Source organism: Solenopsis invicta, chromosome 6 (assembly GCF_016802725.1).
Source record: "Solenopsis invicta isolate M01_SB chromosome 6, UNIL_Sinv_3.0, whole genome shotgun sequence".
Classification (NCBI taxonomy): domain Eukaryota; kingdom Metazoa; phylum Arthropoda; class Insecta; order Hymenoptera; family Formicidae; genus Solenopsis; species Solenopsis invicta.
The window spans coordinates 10,899,419-10,920,476 of record NC_052669.1 but is presented as its reverse complement, the minus strand read 5'-3'; the positions used below and the strand labels follow the sequence as shown (position 1 = coordinate 10,920,476).

At 34.2% G+C, this 21,058-nt stretch overlaps 2 protein-coding genes across 6 annotated transcripts in view; both read left to right on the top strand.

The window, feature by feature from the left end:
• Positions 1-520: 520 nt before the first annotated feature.
• On the top strand, positions 521-9,474 carry LOC113006103 (odorant receptor 13a-like). 4 transcript variants are annotated; one of them, XR_005575132.1, is made up of 9 exons: positions 527-1,632; positions 2,191-2,310; positions 2,688-2,805; positions 2,892-3,153; positions 3,212-3,334; positions 5,231-5,321; positions 5,470-5,606; positions 5,650-5,807; positions 7,601-7,616. XR_005575132.1 is itself a non-coding variant. In XM_039451291.1 (9 exons), the coding sequence occupies exons 1-9, from the start codon at positions 1,438-1,440 to the stop codon at positions 7,649-7,651; spliced, it is 1,230 nt and encodes a 409-aa protein (XP_039307225.1). In that variant the 5' UTR covers positions 534-1,437; the 3' UTR covers positions 7,652-9,474. The 4 variants fall into 4 exon arrangements, 2 of the variants coding, with proteins under 2 accessions (XP_039307226.1, XP_039307225.1); XM_039451291.1 differs by having other exon boundaries at positions 534-1,632; positions 5,675-5,807; positions 7,601-9,474; XR_005575131.1 differs by having other exon boundaries at positions 521-1,632; positions 5,231-5,606.
• Positions 9,475-11,493: 2,019 nt separating this feature from the next.
• The window catches only part of LOC113005898 (odorant receptor 13a), a 75,720-nt gene continuing 66,155 nt past the window's right edge, over positions 11,494-21,058 (top strand). For both annotated transcript variants that reach the window (XM_039451294.1, XM_039451293.1), the window contains exons 1-2: positions 11,494-12,907; positions 13,020-13,139. In XM_039451294.1, the coding sequence (XP_039307228.1) occupies positions 12,764-12,907; positions 13,020-13,139 (264 nt within the window). In that variant the 5' untranslated portion in view covers positions 11,494-12,763. The remainder of the gene's footprint in view (positions 12,908-13,019; positions 13,140-21,058) is intronic.

Genomic DNA, 21,058 nt, shown 5'->3' with positions numbered 1-21,058 from the left:
AAAATTGATGTGTTTCATAATGTATTTTGGACTCTGCGCAGAAGCTCTTTTTTTCATAGCACTATATAGTATTCTAACTTTAGGGTGCAATCCACTAGATGCTTCAAAAGTTTCAGACATAGTTTACACCGAGCACTTGATACGCGTATTAACTAGTAATTTTCTATTAAATTATCTTAATTTCTGCAATAAATTTAAAGAATAGTATATTAAGTTCGTACAATATAAATCGAGATAATTAAATATATGTATCATGTATACACGCATCGTTGAAAGTAAGATAATTTAATAGAAAGTTACGAGTTAGCAAATCATACTTGAAGCGATTCGAAGCATCTGCAACATCTAATGGATCGCACCCTTAGACAGAGTCCTAGTTTACACCGAGCACTTGATACGCGTATTAACTCGTAACTTTCTATTAAATTATCTTACTTTCGACAATGCGTGTATACATGATACATATATTTAATTATCTCGATTTATATTGTACCAGTTTAGTATACTATTCTTTAAATTTATTGCCGAAATTAAGATAACTTAATAGAAAATTACTAGTTAGTATCAAATATTCGGTATAAACTAGGCCAGAGTATATGAGAGTAACATACACAAATGGATCTACAGACGTGTTTTGTGCAGTTTTTTTTATATCAAATTACTCACAAAAAAGTTTCATTCATACACAATGTTAGTCCCACAGACTCCAACAAAACTTTGCTGGCATGCCGTTTGAATTCTAGTTGACCAAAAAAATTGATCAACCATATCAATCGAAAGAGATTTCAATTTTTTTTTACCTCTTGGTTCGAACCTCTTATCTCATTCCGTCTTTACACAGCAAACGTTCGAAGCTTTATATGGAGTCTTTCAGACTCGCTTGTGTGTTTAAGGATTAATAGAATAGAAAAATTAATCCATCGTTTTAAAAAATATATTGAAAGAGTGACATTAAGGAAGAGTTGTTTTATTTCATTTACTTTTTTTTACATCAAATTATTTTTTTAGTTTATGTCAATTTTTACCAAGTAAGATTATTATTGTTAAACGTAAGACTTTAAGTACTTGCCGAAAATGAGAAGATTGCTTCCAGAACTGTCGCGGAAAAAGAAAAGAAAAAAAAAATACTCTTTCGATCGATAAGCTCTATTCGAAGAGAACATACATTACTAACATATGCTAAGCGGCGCGCCTGTCAATAGGGTTTCGCTTTCCCCTAAGTTGTATTTATTGTCAAAGGAATAAATACTACTATCATCCGTACGTGTCCGTGCGGTAAGCTACGCCACGCGTTGCGGAAACGCGTGTGATAACTATTGGAAAATTATAGGCATATAGCATGCACGTTTGTATTATGCAAATGTATGCATCACCTGTCCAGGATCTTAAACTGTCCCTCGTACCAAGGGGACCAAGGAAAGTTTTAAGTAAAATGAAATGAGTTACTTAGATAAAGTCAGAGACAAAAGATTATTTGCGACTAAAAGTATGAACGCCAACTGGAATCATTACTATGGTGTTGTTAAGAAAATAACATCATTGTCGGGTCAGTGGCCCTATCAGAAACCAATAACGAGATTGTTGTGTGTGCTCTTAGTGACTTTGAGTACAATTTCTATGATTATTCCACAGGTAATTTCAAGTTACATACAATCTAAATTTTTATATCACTTATATTCATAAAGTCAGTCAAATCAACATGAAAGGCCGATACTATATGGCCAATATAATATGTTAATTTATCCCATGCATACCGCGGAACAAGTTTCAACCTCATTTATATACCGGTTAATTCTACGATAATTAAAGATTCTATGTATGATTCCATAAATTAAATGTATAAAGTTAAAATGTTCAAAGTAGGGTGAATTTATTGGTAATAAATACAAAGTAAAAAAAATAATATGTATGTATAAACGGTTAAAGTCAAAAGAGAAAAAAGTCGCAGTTTTGCGACATGCAATCTCAAATTAATTTTCAATCAAAGTGGAATAGCTTCTATATATATATATATATATAGAAGCTATTCCACTTTGATTATATATGAAGCTATTCCACTTTGATTACATATATATATATATATATATATATATGTATGTGTGTGTATATATATACTATATATATATATATATATATATATATATATATATATATGTATGCATGTATGTATATATATATTTGAATTTCTAGGTAGCGAAATTTTTTAAATGTGACGGAAACTTGCAATGTATCTTTGAAACCATGACATCTTACATGTTGACAAGTGTAACGTTGGTGAAACTATACACGTGTTATTTCAACCGATGTAAAGTACGTAAAATTATTCATTTGTGTGGCATTTGTATTTATAATCTCTACTGTCTGTTTCAGTTAAACTTGAGCTGAAAAGAACAGATCTCGTATCTTAAATCTCAACGTTATGTTTACGTGCGTGCGTGCGTACGCGCGTGCGTGCGTGCGTGCGTGTGCGTGCGTGTGCATGCGTGTGCGTGCCTGTGCGTGCGTGTGCGTGTGCGAGTGCGTGTGCGGGCGCGTGTGCGGGCGCGTGCGCGTGTGCGTGTGCGTGTGCGTGTGCACGCGCGTGCGCGCGTGTGTGTGTGTGTATGTAAGGAGGATATCTTATTTTATTATTGTAGAGCATGTTGACCAATAAAGAAAAATTTTTCCTTAATCATTGATGCTTCCAGATGAAAGTTCTTATTGATCAATTATTCGTTGATTGGAACGAATTGGAAACACCTGAAGAATACGAAATTATGAAGAGATATGCCAAGAACGGCAGACGATATTCTTTGGTATATGCTTGTAAGAAAAACAAATCATCCAACTTTCTTTTTCACATTTTTTACATCTCTGCCTATTTTCTTTGCCTTTATCTATGTACGTTGCAGTGTATTGTTTTATGGCCGTATATATATTTATGTCTGTATCCCTTATACCGCAAGTATTGGATGTCCTTTTACCTCTCAATGAATCTCGCCCTATACTGCCGACATATCCAGGATATTATTTTGTTGACGAAAGGAAATATTTCTTCTATACCTTTTCACATGCTATTATGGCTTGGGAAATTGCAATGTCTGGAATAGTCAGTCACGACTGTATACTCCTAACTTACATTGAACATGTCTGCAGTATTTTCACTTTAGTCGGGTAAAAACAGCATATTCTTGTTAACAAAATTGATGCTTCATTACGAATATATTTGCAGATTACGATTTGAACGATTAATGTGCAAACGTAATAACACCATGAACGTTTTACATTCTCATACAAGTGACGTGTACCGCAAACAAATTGCATTTTCTGTGTATACGCACCGAAAAGCTCTAAAGTGAGTAGCTAATTAATAGATAGATAGATTATATACATATACATATATATATATATATATATATATATATATATATATATATATATATACAGTGACGCTCAAAATAATAGAGCCAGTGCAATGTTGGGGAAATAACTTTAAATTTTAAGGCAAAATATATTGTTATTATAGAATAAACAATTTTACATATTATAAGTAATGACTGTTGACCAGAATTTAATCACATTTTATCACTACTGACGCGAACAAAATAAAATAATTGTAATGCAAATTTTTTGCTTCTTAGTAATTAGGCCAAAATAATAGAGCCACCTAATAAGTTCACCTGTTTATTAAGTTTAACTAATTAACAAAAATATTTTTTTGCTTTTCGTGCTTCAATACTTTGTAGGAAATCCTTTGTTTTTCAAAACAGCTTCACATCTTCTACCCATAGAGCTTACCAAACATCTACACTCTGCTTCAGAAATTGAGTACCAAGCTTTTTGGATTTCCTCCCAAAAATTGTCAAGATTTGTAGCTTTCGAACAATCGATTCTTTTGTCAATTGTATTACACAGGTTTTCTATCGGATTTAGATCCGGACTCTGCGGTGGCCATTCCAAAATGGAAATTTTTTCCTTCTCAATAAACTTTTTTATTATTTTAGCGGTATGTTTTGGATCGTTGTCGTGCATAAATTTCCATATCAAAGGCATATCACTTCTGGCATATGGTAACATAACATCTTTAAGAATGTGTTTATACATTTCTGCATTCATAATGCCATTGATTCGAAATAATGGGCCAACGCCGTACCAGGAGAAACATCCCCAGACAATAACATTGCCACCACCATGTTTCACAATTTTTAAAGTGTACTTGGGATTGTTTTCTTGATTCGGTGGTCGTCGCACATACACTTTTCCATCCGAAGAGAACCTATTAAACTTTGATTCATCGGACCACAGCACATTACGCCACCATTTATCATCTCTATCTTTGTGGCAAAAGTTAATCTTTTTTCGATATTTCGTTTAGATACATGTGGTTTTTTCTTAGCAATGCGACCATTGAGTTTTGCATCACATAATCTTCTTTTTATAGTTGATGCTGATAATTTGATATTATATTGACTGGATACCATCTTTTTCAAGCGTGGCGCACTCAAGAAAGGATCCTTTTTAACTTTTAATGTAATTTCTCGGTCCAAGCGCGCAGAAGTTTTTCGGGGCCTTCCTCGATTTTCAGGTGTTGGCTTAATTTGTTTCGCTTTTTTAATTGCGTTCTGAACGCGTTTCCGAGAAACATTTAACTGTTTTGCAATTTTATTCATTGTTGAACCATTTTTCCACATTTGAAATATTAGTACGCGTTCATTATCACTTGTGTGCTTTGCTCTTCCCATCTAAAAGTGCGGATTATTGAAAAATCATTGGTAAATTAAATTGTGGGATATTTATGTAAACAGTAATAAAAATATTTGATGAAAGAAGATATTTTAATTGGAAAATTGAACTTTAAGTAAAGGCAAAATAAGGTGGCTCTATTATTTTGACCCAATTAATACTGACCTTTAAGTTATGTTCGACCTTTTTACACTACACAATACTATTCCGCGACATTAAGATACCATCAATGTCTTCTCTACACTTGTCTAACGACAAGAAATTGTTTAACCTCAACTGTAAATAAGACTAACCAATAATAATGTGATTCATTCACTCTCCGCTAGAGGTGGCTCTATTATTTTGAGCGTCACTGTATATATATATATATATATATATATATATATATATATATATATATATATAGAGAGAGAGAGAGAGAGAGAGAGAGAGGAGAGTCAAAGACAGCAAAAAGTGGAAAGAAAAACTTTAATTCTTGTTATCATTGTGTCTCACGCTTGTGCCATAGATTCGCTCAACTGATCGAAGATACCTTTTCGTTAACTCTGGCTATACAAATAGCGCTAAATACAATAATGATTAGCATTACATTATTACAAGTATGTATTTATTTCAAAATTTTATTCAACGTTTGGGCTTTACGCAAACACTTGAGATCAGATATACTTATCAGTACACTTTTGAAAAAAATAAGAAAAGACATATATGCACAAGAGAAATTAAAATGTTATATTTTTCGTATTGGAGATCACACAGCAGAATGCCGATATTTTAGAAGTGATAAGATACGTGATGTATGTCGTTGGTCAATTAATCCATCTGTTCTGCCTCAGTTTCGAAGGACAAAAGCTGATAGATCACAGTCTTCAAACGCGCGATAAAATGTAAGATGAATAATTTTATGACGATTACTTTATTGGGATTCAGTTAGCGTGTCATTGAAGCGTTGCAGTTATAATAGTCTCTGGTATGAAACATCTCCCAAGACGCAAAGAATACTTTTGTTTGTGATGCAAAAGAGTCTTCAACCTATTTTCTTAAGCGCTGGCAAGATCTATATTTTCTCAATGGAGAACTTTACCATGGTAAATTTTATAATATACATACATATGTTGATTACGATGATTCCTAATAAGTATAAAAATTGTGAAGGGAAATATTCTTTGTCTTATTTTAAGAAGAAGAGATTCTATAAATATGTGTCCTAAACTGCTTTCTTTTTAAAATACAAAGCATCTATGTTGAGAAAAAAAAATTTCAAAAATCTAGAAAACGCTTAAAAATATTTTATTTATATTTAATGCGTGTACTAGATAAATTAAGAATTATTTTCCAGTATCGATAAAACATTTTTACATTCACCAGAAATGTGCATATAGAAAATTACATTGAATTTGGTAATTATTTACTATAGGGGACCCAGCTCTAATCATGTTGACCTTGACATATGTTATAGAGGTAATGATATTAAACAACTTTTCCTTAGAAATTAATTGGCGCTTTTCTACAGATTTCGAGATATACTTAGATAAAGAAAAAACATTTTTTTTTAAATTATTTCAGAAAATAATTATTTTACAAAAAAATTCTGCTCAAACAAAAAATAAAGCTTGTGGTAAGTTCTACAAAAAAAGGTCATATACATATTTTACCTAATTTTAATATTTTAGTCGTTACAATAGAAAAACTGTTTTAAAATGAGTTCTTTTTATTTTCATTAATAATTCATTTTCAGTAATAACCAGACATATACTCACACACTTAATGAGGAATTTGTTTTGCGTGGAAAGTTAAAAATCCATATGGTACAGAGAACGCGTTGGCGGAGAAGGGGCTCCGCCCCTCTCCTTACACCCTCTTCCTGTATATTTCCTAACCCAATCTAACCCTATTTTAATTGTAATTTGGCCAAGGATATCCAATTGACTACGTTGCGACATTAGATTTGAAATTATGTCCAAATTGTAACTAAAATAGAGTTGAGTTGGGTTAGGAAAAATATAGGGTGGAGGGGTGGATCCCCTTCCCCGCCCATGCGTTCTCTGTACGATATGTGAAAATTGGAATTTTTCAAAATTTGTTTAAAATGGTTTTTCGATTATAACGACTAAAGTATTGGAATTAGGTAAAATCTGTATAAAATCTTATTTGTAGAGTTTTTTATAAGCTTTATTTTTTATTGGATACTTTTTCTTCTAAAATAAATATTTTCTAAAATAATTAAGAAAAACTGTTTTTTCTTTCTCTAAGTATATTTCGAAATCTGTAGAAAAGCGCCAATTAATTTCTAAAGAAAAGTTGTTCAATATCCTTGCCTCTATAACGTACATCAAGGTCAACATGATTGGAGTTGGGTTCCCTATAGTAAATAATTACCCTTATTAATTATCTACCTATTTATCAATTTATTGATTTATTTATTCATTTATTTATTTATTAATAAACAATTGGAATACAATTTTGATCGAGAGAGAAAGAGAGAGAGAGAAAGAGAGAGAGAGAGAGAAAGAGAGAGAGAGAGAGAGAGAGAGAGAGAGAGAGAGAGAACGTACAGTAAATCCAAGCTAGGAGCTCTGCATGGCCTCATATGTTACACTTGTGCGTACTCCAGACTCCTTGCAACTTGGTTGTTCAACTTTAATAAATATAATAATCTGAGCAAAAATTGAGAAAGAAAATATTAGTTAAAAAATTCCATCTTCTTTCATTTCCCAAAATATTAATTAAGAGGGGTATCGGATACCCCGTATACTCTTGTAGGATCTTTTCTTCCTTAAATAAACAAGAAACATTTCCCTTACAATTTCTAATACTCATTTGAGAATTACATTGTAAACGTACAATAATTTAATAATACGTGTAATATGTATATTTTAAGATCGTGCAAACTTCAATGTCATACTTTACCGTACTCTCGTCTTTGGAATAATTAAGGAACGATCTGCAGTGTTGAAATATCAAACATTAGAACCTACGAATATATCCAGATTATCCAGCCAATCCACAAAAGTTGTAATTCTGAGTGTATTAACATCAAGACAAGTTATCCATTAGTACATGAGTAACATTTGCGATAACATACATATATTAATTGTAATGATACATTTTAAGAAATCTTCATCACTTGCTGACCTTTATGTATTAGAGTACTAGCTTGAAATCAAACGGAGTTGCGTTATAAAAAAGTATTCGTAATTCGAGAAAGTAAAAGTGTAATGAGAGAATAAACATGTAAATATTATAAGATTATAGTTACAAGGTAACGCTGTGTAGAAACAATTGTAAGGTATGAGGTAAAAATCACCCTCATTTATCCTTATTACCGCAAATCATCGGTAAATGTAACGTAAAATTTCTCTTCCCTCACGAGACAGTAAGGGTCTGCTAAATCAAGTTTTTAAAAGTGTAAAAAAAAAGAAAAGGAAAGAAACGCATAACACGTGTCACTATTAGAAGATTAAAAAGTTTTCTCGGGAATTATATAAACGCCGCGCGCTGTACGCTCGGCGTTTATATAATTTCCAAGAAAATTTTTTACTACGTTTCATACACGGAGGGAATTCGCAAATGACGTGCGATGCTTGGAACACGCGCGGATTCACATAAATTTTCTATAAATGTTATTCCTGTGAAAACGACACACTATGTGTGTGTCGTTTGTTGTACTCTGTGCGCGGTAATCGACAGAAGTACATCGCGCACGTGCTATACAAAGTCTATAGCGTTTGCATTATATGGTTTATGATGTGTTTTTACTATCTCGTAACTTGTCAGACTGTATGTATTCTCATGTTGAGAGATGAGAACAAGCGAATAAAACGATGAACAAAAATTTTTGTGACAAAGAAATTTTCTGTCAACTGTCGTCTGCAAATTTGCAAGACCAGAAACGAAGAATCCGCCATCAACTAATGTCGTGAAGCAATTATTAAGATGTTAAAAAAATGACGTCATTGGCTGGAGATCAGTGGCCTTATCAAAAATCGGAAACGAAGTTGCTCGGCGTCAGCTTGATAACTCTAAATATATTTTCCGTAAACGTTCCGGCGGTAACACTGATTAAATTTTAATTTTATATTGTATTTATATTGACATAAATTTTGAGCCTAATGAAAACAATAATATTTCCAGTTTGCCAGATTTGTAATATGCGACAGAAACTTGCAATGTATTTTGGAAGCTATGACATCGTTAATATTAGCAACGATAAGTTTAGTGAAATTGTACACGTGCTACCTTAATTGCAACAAAGTGCTGTGTAACGCGTATATACGAAGTCTTCTTTCCATGATACTCTTTGAACAAATTGAATTGGGGTGCATTTGTTTATTTTTTACCTTACTTTTGTAACTACTACATTTTTTTAATGTATAGACATTTTTGATAAAAGGCACAGAAAAGCATCAAAGAATTCAATTGATATAGGTATATGTCGGTTATACAAGTATTCGTTCTGATCACATTTTCTAACGATCAAGACGATTGCTTCGATTGCTGCCGCGATTACCTATCAATTTCAGAAACTAGTAATTAATAAAAAAATTAATTTTCTTATCTTGGCAGTACTTATAACAACTCGGCCCAACAATATTTTATACATATCTACTAATTATAAGATAAAACATTGTAACAGTCTGCAGTTATAATCAATTAGTATAAAGTACTATGTGTGTGTGTGTGTGTGTATTTCTCTTCTCTTTCGTGTATGAAAATTGAACATACAATTTAATAATTATTACACAATTATCATCATCTCTTGCGTAGTATATGTCTTTGTAGTTGTTTGTCTATTTTTGTCAATGTCTCTTATTCCGTAATTGTTGGATGTTGTATTACCTCTCAATAAATCCCGTCCTATTCTATTGACATATCCGGGATATTACTTTATCGACGAAAGGGAATACTTTTACTACATCTTTTTGCATGCTATCATAGCTTGGGAAATTACTTTAATTGGACTAATTGCTCACAATTGCATTTTTATTTAATGATTTATTAATTTTTTGTTCGATTTTCTTGTAAAATTTATCTAAGCACCTCTTCTTTTTACGCCTATTTTAATTTTATAAAGTTTTTGTGATTCTGTCGGAAATTTTGATAATATTAAAATAGATGAGTATTTTTTAAATTGTAATATGTATAAAAAGATCAAGAAGTTTCAAGAAATTCAAGATTCTTAAATTCAAAACAAGAAATGCATTACCAAGAAATAGTCAAGATAAGAAAACCTAAATTTCTTATCTTGAAAATCAAGACAAAACAAGAAATGCATTTCAAGACAAAAAAATCTTGTCTTGATGAAACATTAATGTTTATCGCGTAATCGCAATGACAAAGCGAATACTGTAAATACTAATACGGATGATACATACCGGAAAAAACCGCGTTCATTGTGCATGCACAGTTTTAAAGTAAATAACTTTAAGGTAAATAACAAAAAGTTTTAGGGCAAATATACAAAGTCGAATGATTAGACCAAATATTAGAGCAACATGTATCTGTAAATGTAAGAATACTTATCTAGAATAAAAACTTTGACAAAATTCAATTCATTGTTAAACTTTCATATATTGTTTGTTACACACTCACACGCGCGCGCGCACGCACGCACGCACGCTCACACAAACAGGACGCGTAACATCTCGAAGATACGTTTTGTGTTCCTTTTGCTATGCAGTCATTTTGATAGTAACAATAGGACTGAGCATTACACTGCTACAAGTACAAAGTCATTTATTATGAATATGAAATTAATAACTATTTTTTGTACAAAATAAAATGTACGTTTTTTTTATTGTTCTAAAAACGATGCAGCAGAACGATGATAGCAACAATAATTTAAAAACAATAAAATTTGCGTTATACGTTATTAGTGAATTGATGCATTTGTTCTTTCTCATTTTTGAAAGACAAAATGTAAGATAATTCTTTCAAAAAAGAAAGAAATATAATCATTCATCTATAAATACATATTCGTTACATATCTCATGCATAAAATTCACATTTGTGTGAAATATAACAGATATGATAATTGGTACAATATAGATATGTTGGTACAATACATCCATCAAATCACAAAAATTAATTACTTATACTGACAATGATGAAGAGTCTTTGATTGAGTTTCTTAAGTTTACGTTTTCTCTCGAGAGAGCTTTACCTTGGTAAAAGAAGAATTATTATAAATAACTGTTGCTTCTTCAATGTGCTCTCACTGCATACACATGCATACATATAATGCTTTTACTTTGGGAAGGCCTCAACTGCCTACAAAATCGATTGCCTACAGCGTCGATAGCCAACGCACGTTTGCCTACAGATCTTTCGTACACAAAACCTTTATTCACAAAATTGATCGTACACAAAAATTTTTGCCTACAGTTTGATAGCTTACAAGGTCTATTGCGCACAAATATTAAATTGAGAAACGAATGTACGTTTGCACACAAAAATTTTTGCCTACAGTTTGGTAGCCTACTTGCTCCATTGCGCACAAATATGGTACAATTCAGAAACAAATGTACGTTTGCACGCACAAATTTTTGCCTACAGGTCGATAGCCAACAAGCTCCATTACGCACAAATATAATTAAAAAACAAACGTACGTAATTTTTCTATTTTAACCCACGTAATACTCCTTTTAATTTCTATACAAAACCAAAGTGGTACTATCTGCGTATTTCCATTGAAGAATCTCTTTGTTCTAACTCAAGTGGATATATTTAATTTAAAAAAGTTTTCAATGGAATATGTAACATTTAATCTCTAAAAATTAAAGAGAAAACAGAAATTAAAAAGTTTTATTAAAATAAAAATTTTTATACTACTAAAATTGTCGCATTGGACTTATAATTTTTTACTTGTGCACAATAAAGTTCGTAGGCAAATGTATTGTAGGCAATAATGTTATGTGTGCAAACGTACATTCGTTTCTCAATTTTATATTTGTGCGCAATAGAGCTTGTAGGCTATCGAACTGTAGGCAAAAATTTTTGTGTGCAAACGTACATTTGTTTCTCAATTTAATATTTGTGCGCAATAGACCTTGTAAGCTATCAAACTGTAGGCAAAAATTTTTGTGGGCAATCAATTTTGTAGATAAAAGATTTTGTGTACGAAAGATTTATAGGCAAACGTGTTTTGGCTATCGACGCTGTAGGCAATTGATTTTGTAGGCAGTTGGGGCTCTCCCTTTTACTTTAAGGCTCTACAAACTTCATTGTCGTACTTTACGGTATTCGCATCAATTCAGTAACTGTTATTCCGACATACGATTAATTATTATTTGTGCAATAGCAATTGATTATCAAAAGCAAAAGCTGCATTTGTGTACCTTTGATTGAAAGTCTATTTTATATATATATATATAATTGTTAACGCACGCGACACACATGTGTAGGTATATTTTTTATTTTACATTTTTTATTTTAATTTACCTTTAATGTTATCGAATGTTGAATTGTATTTAACTTGTTGCAAGTCTCTTATTGCGAATGGAATGCAAAGAAGCTAGAGTCAAGGGAAGAAAAGAAGGAGGAGGAGGAAAAGAACTGAAACACATAGCTTTTATTTCGATCGATACATTTTCCGTCAACGGATAAAATTTGAAAAATTATATATCAGTATAAATCGAGTTTTGCTTTTCCTGCTCTATATTTAGTGTCAAGGAAACGTTGCTTTCATGTGTTACTCAATCGTGTAAAAAAAGTTATTATATACATGTCATTGTTGCATTAGGGCGTGCGTACGCAACACCGCTAGTTGATTTGAGAAACACCCCTAGCTATACGTACTAAGAAAGAAAAAGAATTGAAGGAAGGGAAACCGAGCCGCGTATATAGCTGTATTATTATTAGCGTGTAATGTATGATATGTTCAAGGTCCACTAAATTATAAGTCTTATAGCAAGGGAGATGGGAGACGTGGGTAAAATAAAAATTTACAGTTAGTCGAAACTGCACGTGATGGACGTCTCTTATTCTCTTTGAACGTAAGACTGTCTGGGACTCCGACTGTCTTAACCGCGCGCTTGCAATCGCAATGGAGACTCCAAACCGTTGTTATTACGGTGTCGTTAAGAAACTATTATCGTTGGCCGGTCAGTGGCCGTATCAGAAACGAAAAACAAAATTAATCTGTTTGAGTATCGTGACTTTGGGCATATTTTCTCTCTTTATTCCACAGGTAATTGATAAAATGTATGTGCGCGCGCGGTAGAGCTATTTCTTCTTAATTAGAAGCTTTGTTTTAGAAACAGTGATAAATAAAGCTGTATTTTTTGTTTATTTATTTTCAGATTGCTAGATTGGTCGAATGTCACGGAGACTTGCAATGCATATTTCAAACCATGGCAGCATACATGTTGACGACTATAGCATTAGTGAAGCTCTACACATGCAATTTGAACCAATGTAAAGTACGTACAAGCTCCGGCCAGCCGCTTCAAATTACGTAACATATATTATACGTATATTTTCATGACGCTCTAATTTATTATACAATAAAGTGTTTGGGATTTTTAAAATAATAATGAAAACATGTTAGTGGACGTATTGTATAAGGTTAATGATAAAAAAAGTAAGCATTATATGCCTTGCATCAAAGATATTGAAGGCTATCGTTTAAATTAAAAAAAAATTTTTTTTCTTTTTTTAACATTTTTAGCTAAAATTAAACAATTTTTAGAGACATGAATTTTTTAGGATTTTTTCTGTACTTTCAGATAAAAATATTAATTTTAGTGACAAAAATTTAATAGTATCGAAAAAAGTAATTTTTTAGATTTAAATAAAGAAATGAACAATTTTATACAGTTTTAAAAATCTAAAAAAATTCTCACAAATAGTTTAATACATGTAGAATATTGCATCATAAATCCAATTTTGGGATTGCAATGAGATTCTTTTGAAACCAAATATTTTTTCCAAAAATTTTACAAAATTATAATTTTAGCCAAAAGCTAGATAATATCAATTTTTTGGCCAATTATTTAGTATTACGTAAATAACATATTTCTAACAAATAACTATAAAATAAAAAATAGTTGTAACGTCTGCATTATATATTATTTAGACTTATTTATTTATTTTTTTATTTTTTTGGGAAAATTTTTGTTCCTCATAAAAACTGAATTTTTTTTTAATTAATTAATCTTCTCTCGCAGGAATAATCGCGTGATATTTTAATGTATCCGGAATCGTTTTTGCTAATACAAATTTTGGTTTCAAAAACTTACTTAATTTGTCGTGATTTGTCTTTGAACTAAATATAATTGTTGTCACTTTCATATCATTTTTAGCCAACATGTACAATACCTCAGCATTGAGGATTACACTTCCTTGCAAAGTAGCTTTCCTTACTAATTGTTTAAAATTTCCACCAGTACCATCACAGAGACCTTTCCCATGTGCTGTAGTAAAGAAATGCCATTCGGCCATGATATTAAAAAATCTCGCGCATGTTAAAGCAAATTATAATTATTAAATTAGAATTTAATTCTAATTTAATAATCTTCAGGAAGGAAGTAATCTTCAATGCTGAGATATTGTACACGTTGGCTAAAAATGATATGAAAGAAACAACAATTATATTTAGTTTGAAGACAAATCACAACAAATCAAGTAAGTTTTTGGAACCAAGATTCGCATTAGCAAAAATAATTCCGGGTACATTAAAATATTATGCAATTATTCCTGCAAAAAAAGATTAATTGATTATAAAAAAATTCAGTTTTGATGAGGAAACAAGACTTTTTTCCAAAAGAAAGTCTAAATAATATATAATGCAGCTATTTTTTATTTCACAATTTTTACGTCACAACTATTTTTTATTTAATAGTTATTTGTTAGAAATATGTTATTTACTTAGTACTAAATAATTGGCTAATAAAAAATGATATTATTTAGCTTTTGGCTGAAATTATAATTTTGTATTGGAAAAAATATTTGTTTTTAAGAGGATTTCATTACAATTCCAAAATTTGCTTTATGGTGCAATATTCTACATGTATTAAAGTAGTAGTGGTAGTAGTAGTGCTTTATTCCCTTTGCGGGGTATACTGCGGACCTCCGCTCCGCTTATAAAATACCTATGCTTCTCGCATCTTTTCATTCCGCACGAGAGAGAAGAAAAAACAAAATACATACATTATTCTACACTCATTCCTTGGACCTCCGTTTTCGCCGCATTTTCGTTCCTTTCTTCCATACTTCCATTAATTCCAAGCCAACCTCCTCCTTCCCTCATTTCCTCCAGTCTCTTCATCCAAATCTCTCCTTCCCCCCTCTCACCTAAAACCTTTTCTACCATCTCCTGCCATCTCTGTTCTATCCCCCAATCCGTGCATTCCTCCCATATATGTTCCTAACCTAAACCTCGCAATCCTTTTCCATCTTTCCTGCTTCCAATCCCTCTTCAAGTACTCCGGAACTTCCTTCTTCTTCACTTTGTTATACCATCTGTTAAAACTCAAGTTCCTAATTCTTTTCCACCTTTCCTCCTCCTGCCGCCTCCTCTCTTTTGCTACCACCTCTTCTCCCCTTAACCCTCCTTTTTCTCTCAACTTTTCTATCTCCTTGATATTCCAGCTCTTTTCTTCATAAAAACCTCTTCTTTCTTCCTCCCATTTTTCCATCACTTTTCCCTCCTTCGCTCTATCTTTTATCTCCTCCAAACATAACCTTGCCAACTCCCCCCTTCTTCTCCCAGTTTCTTTTCATAACTCCATGCCATCATTCTTGCCTTTCCCCTTAATTTTTCTCTCTGCATATCCTCCCTTATTATGTACCTCGATGTGTACCTTCCCACTCCTATTACTCATTTCAAATACCTGTCCTGTATCCTCTCTACCCCTTCCCTTTCTTTCCACCCCCAAATTTCTGCACCATAGCTAACTACCGTTTACACCAACCTATCAAATAACCACATCCTTTTAGCCCAATCCTTTCCAAATTTCCTCTTTTCTATTCTCCATACCTTTTCCATCACCACCGCTCTTTTTTTAACTCTTTTCTCTATATGCCTTTTTTGTCCCCCATTTGCCATCATCATGTACCCCAGATACTTATACCTTTCTACTTCTTCTATTTCATTTTTTTCTAATTCCATATTATCTTTTTCTGTCTCCCACCCTCTCTTCTACACCTCATCACTTTTGTTTCCTCCACATTTACCTCTAATCTTTTTTGTTCTACATATCCTTGTAATGTTTTTATCAACCCTTTCATCCCTGTTTCATCCTACCGCCACATCATCCGCATACGCCAAGGAATAGATTTTTCTTTCCTTTACCTTTACGCCCCCTTCATCCCCCCCTTTTCTAACTCCTCATCCAAATTTGCTAACAGTAGTGTGAACATGCAAGAGCTCAACGGACATCCCTGTCTCACTCCTCTACCTATCCAAAAGTTTTCCCCCTCTCTTTTCCACACCCTTACTCTACTTATTGTCTCCTCCAAAACTTCCTCACACCTCATCCCCAGACTTTCTCTCACTCCCTTCTTCCTTATTGTCTGTACCAGTATCTCCCTTTCCACCAAGTCAAACGCTGCTTTCATATTCACAAACATAACTACTATTTTGCCTTTCGTTTCCGCTATTTTCTTATTTATTAGATAGTTTAACACGTATATGTGATCTATCGTTCCTACCCCTCTTTTGAACCCCGTTTGACTCGGTGGTAATATCCCTTTATTCTCCACTTTTTCCTTTAATCTCTCCGCCAAAACCACTGCGTACACTTTATACGCCGTTTGCGTAAGCGTAACCCCCCTATAGTCTTTTACTTTTTCTCCCTTCCCCTTTTCACTATTGGTACCATTATCCCCTCTGTCCATTCTTCCGGCCATCTCTCTTCCTTCCACACTCTATTGCATATTTCCCAAAGCCATTTCCTTATTTCTTTTCTCCCGTATTTCCATTTCATTCATAATCCCATCCTCTCCCGCCGCTTTTCTCTCTTTTAATTTCATTATTGCCCTACCAATTTTCTTTCTACTAATCTCTTTTTTCTTCTCTATCCCTCTCTCCACCTTCCCTCTTATCCTCCACTCCCCCCAGTACCCCTCTAAAGTGTTTTTTGCACTCTCCCATTTCAATCTTTTCTCTGACTCTTTTTCTTTTCCTCCTTCCTTTATTCACTACCTTCCACACATTCTTTTCGGATCTTATTCCTTCTATTTTTTTCTCCCATTTTTTCCTCTCCCTTTTCTTGTTTTCCTCACAATGTTCCCTGTACCTCCTCCTCATTTCCTTATATTTTTTTCCCTCTTTCCTTCTCTTCCTCCATCTCTTTAATTTCTCCATAACCTTTCTTTTCCTATCTTTACATTCCTCATCCCACCATCCTCTCTGTGCCTTTTTCTTTTCCTTCTTTATTCTCTCTAATGCCACTTCTACTCTTTTCTTCATTTTCCTCCAAACCTCCTCTATTCCCTCACCATTACTATCCTTCTTCCCAAAGTATTCCTCAAATTATTTTTTCTTCTTTGTTCAAACCCCCCTTCTTTCTCTTCCTTTCTCTTTTCCGAATCTTTCTTCCCTTTGCCTTCCTCCCTCCACCCATACCGTTATCGGCTGATGGTCGGAGTCCACCCAATCCTCCACTTTCATCTTTTCTACCTTTCTTCTTGTCTCCTCATTCCCGATCACGTAATCTATTACGATCCTTCCTTTCCTCCTGTATACGTCCATTTCCCCTCTTTATCCCCCTTTACGGTTTCATTCAATATCGACTATCCCAATTCTCCTATATAATCACATAGTTTCTTTCCTTCTCTATTCACTTTTTTATTCTTTGAGCTCCTCTTTCTCTGTTCTATCCCTCCCTCTTCATCCTCACCTACTCTTTCCCCTTTTCTCCCCGTCTTAGCATTGAAATCCCCCATATTAACACCCTCACTCCTTCCTCTCCTTCTTCCATTTACTCTCTCAGCTGCCCCATTTTTTCCTCCAAATCTCCATTCACATACACTCTTATTAGCCTCCACCACTCTCCCCCTAAATTTACTTTTACTGCTTGTAATCCCTCCTCTTTTCTTTTTTTATCATCCTTTTCTATCCGTATCCTTCCCTTATCCCCATAATCATTTCTCCCATTACCCTCCTTTTCTTACTCTTCTTTGCCGTCTCTTGCATTTCCCACACGTATCCTTTTGGCAGCCATTTTTGAACTCTTTTCCGTTTCTTCTTTTGTAACCAAGTCTCACTCAGGAACATCACATCCCATTCTTTTAGTCTCTCCCTGAAATCCTTCTCTTTGTTTTTCATGCCTGCCACATTCCAAAAGCCTATCTTATACTTTTTACCATCTTTTTTTTTCTTATTCTTCCTCTTTTTCCTATACTTCTCATTTTTTATATTTCCTTTTTTCCCCCTCTCCCTCTCTCTTCGTCCACCACCCTACTAAAAATCCCCTTTCTCTTTTTCCAACCTTCTACTTTCCTTTATCCCCCCCTTCCATTCTCTTACTTCTTTTCCGTGCCATTCCCTCAACTCGTCCTTAATCTCATCCCATACCCATAATTTCTCCTCAATCCATATTTTCATATATCCTACTCTTACTTTCCTACCTTCCTTCTTTATCCTTTCCGCTTCCTTCCTTATCCATCACTTTATCCTTCTCTTCTTTTCTGTCAAATCATCTACTATCCACTCCCTTTTTTCCCTCAGATTGCTTTTTCTTTCATCACTTCAATTTTCTCCCCTACACTCGCTAATCTTACCCATACCATTTTCTTTCCCTCCTTATCTTTCTTCCCTACATTCCTTATCCCTTCCACTCTCGCTATCTCCCCCGCTGCCCACTATCTCTTCTATCTTTCTTTTTAACCCCTCTATCCTTTTCTCCTTTGCTTTCACTACTTTTATAATTATATTTCTCTTCTTCTCTTTCTTTTTCCTTTTTCCCCCCTCTAACTCTATTTTCTTCATCCTTTCTTCTAAATTCTTCATCTCTCCTTTTCTCCTTCTCTTTATCTGCTTTACCTTTTCCTCCTCCTTTCTTTCCTCACCCCTTTCCTTTTTCTCCTTCCTCCCCCTACCTTTCTCAATTTCTTCCACTCTTTTCTTTAAACTGTCTAATATTTTCCTCATATCTTCCATTTACTCCCTCATTTCTGCTTTCCCCTCCTTCACCTTTCTTAATTCTGCTTTAATTTCCTTAAAACTCTTCCTCACCTCCCTTAATATCTCACTTAACCCCTCTTTTTCCTGTTTTTCCGGTTGCTTTTCCGGCTGTTTTTTCTGCTGTTTTTCCGGCAATCTCAATACCTTTAAACTTTTCTTAAAAATATCTGCCTGTAATGCATCTATCTCCTTCCTTTTCTCTCCTCTCTTAAATGAATCTATCAGCGACAGACTATATACTCTATCCTTCATCAAACCTTCTGCTTTGCTCGGTCTTCCCACCTTCCTCTTCTCCTTCCCTTTCCCCTCTTTTTGCCTTCTTATCTCCCTTCCTTTCTCTCCACTCCTTTTTCCTTCCTACATTTTGTTCTTCTCTTATCTTATTATCTTTTCCTTTTTCAAATTTCCCACGTCCCCGTCTGATCTTTTTCCTTGCGTTTCCCACTTCTGCCACGACGGCGCTATCTCTGCCTTTTCTTCTGCTTAGTGCTTTCTCCACTGTCGGAAAATATATTTCAATATAATTTTTTTTTATTTTAGCATAACAAGCATTTTTGTATTTAAATCTAAGCGGCTCACTTCGTTGATGTTTCAAACCTAAATAATTCATTTTTCTTTTATTTTCCGTGCGTGTAGACCCCGTGAAGTCTTTTGTCATTACAACCGCTTATTTGAAATTGTATTCAGATTTCTCTCATCTCGATTATTAAATATTTCAATAACTATAATCGTGTCTTAAGTGTGTTTTATTGAGCGAACACTATTTCGCAATCTACGACAATCTCTACAACAGGTTATGGGTCCAGAGGTCTTACTCTATACACGAGTGAATTCCGAATCGTTATTCCTTTGAACGCCACATTACTCTCTGTGCTCGCCCGTGCTCACTCCGAGAAGTGAATTAATCGACGCAATGCAGTCTTCTCACGTCACACGTTTTGAATCCCTTAACTGAGAGAACTACGACACTTGGAAGATTCATATGGAGGCGCTTCTGATTAAAAATGACGAATGGGAATTTGTAAGCGGTACGTACATAAAACCCGAGCCGATGGCAATACCGAGAATGCCACAGCTATTTCTGCTTGGTTAAAGGGCGATAGCAAAGCTTGTTCTGATATCATCCTCGCAATAAGTTCATCTAAACTTAAACAAATTAAGGGATGTCTAACCTCGCGTGCTGTGTGGCTTAAATTGGAGTCTATTTACCAGTCGAAAGGGCCGACGCAAAAAGTGACCCTTTTGAAAAGATTAATGCTTCACCGAATGGAGAACTCTGATATTCGAGAGCACGTTGGTTTGTTTTTCAATGCCGTCGATAAGCTGAAAGATATGGATGTGGATATAAATAACGACGTTTTAACTATAGCATTGTTATACAGCTTGCCGCCGAGTTTTAAAAATTTTCGCGTGGCGATCGAATCGTGCAATGACTTGTCGGATTCGGATGCCTTACGTGTGAAGATCATTGAGGAATCTGATGCTCATCGTCACGAGAAAAGTTCCGGATCAACAGCGATGCTCGCGAAATCGTCTTAGAAGAGCACACAGCAGAACTTCGGAAAATTTGGAAGCAAAAAGGGGACTAAGAACAAGAAGAACAAAATCAAATATTCTATTTGCAACTTGTTCGGGCATAAAGATGCCAATTGTCGTAAAAATCCAAACAAAAATTCCACTGAACAAAAGTTGTCGGAACAAGTCTCGCTATGTATCGGAGAAGTTTTTCTGATAAATCCTAAAGATCGAGCTCGCCGATGGTGCTTGGACAGTGGAGCAACTACGCGTTTGTGCAGCAACGCCGGATCTTTTGTATCTACAGACTTCACAAAGCATGGGAGATTATATCTTGCCAACAGTGACTACACAGAAAGCATAGCCGAGGGCACCGTCAAGTTCAAGGCTAATGTTTTTGGAGCGATGAAAGACGTCTCATTGCAGAACACTTTATATGTTCCTGACCTACAAACAAATCTTCTTTCGGTAGATAAAATTACTGAACAGGGACTCAAAGTGATCTTTTACAGAAACACTGCATCTGTGACGGATATTGAGGGAAACCTGAAACTCGTCGCTGAGAAGATCGACGGATTGCATTACGTCCGAGAACACGAGGAAGTCGTTCATGCCGTAACTGGCTCCGGAACTCCGCTCTCAGTCTCTTCAGATGACAAAATTTTATGGCACCGACGTCTTGGACACCTTAATATG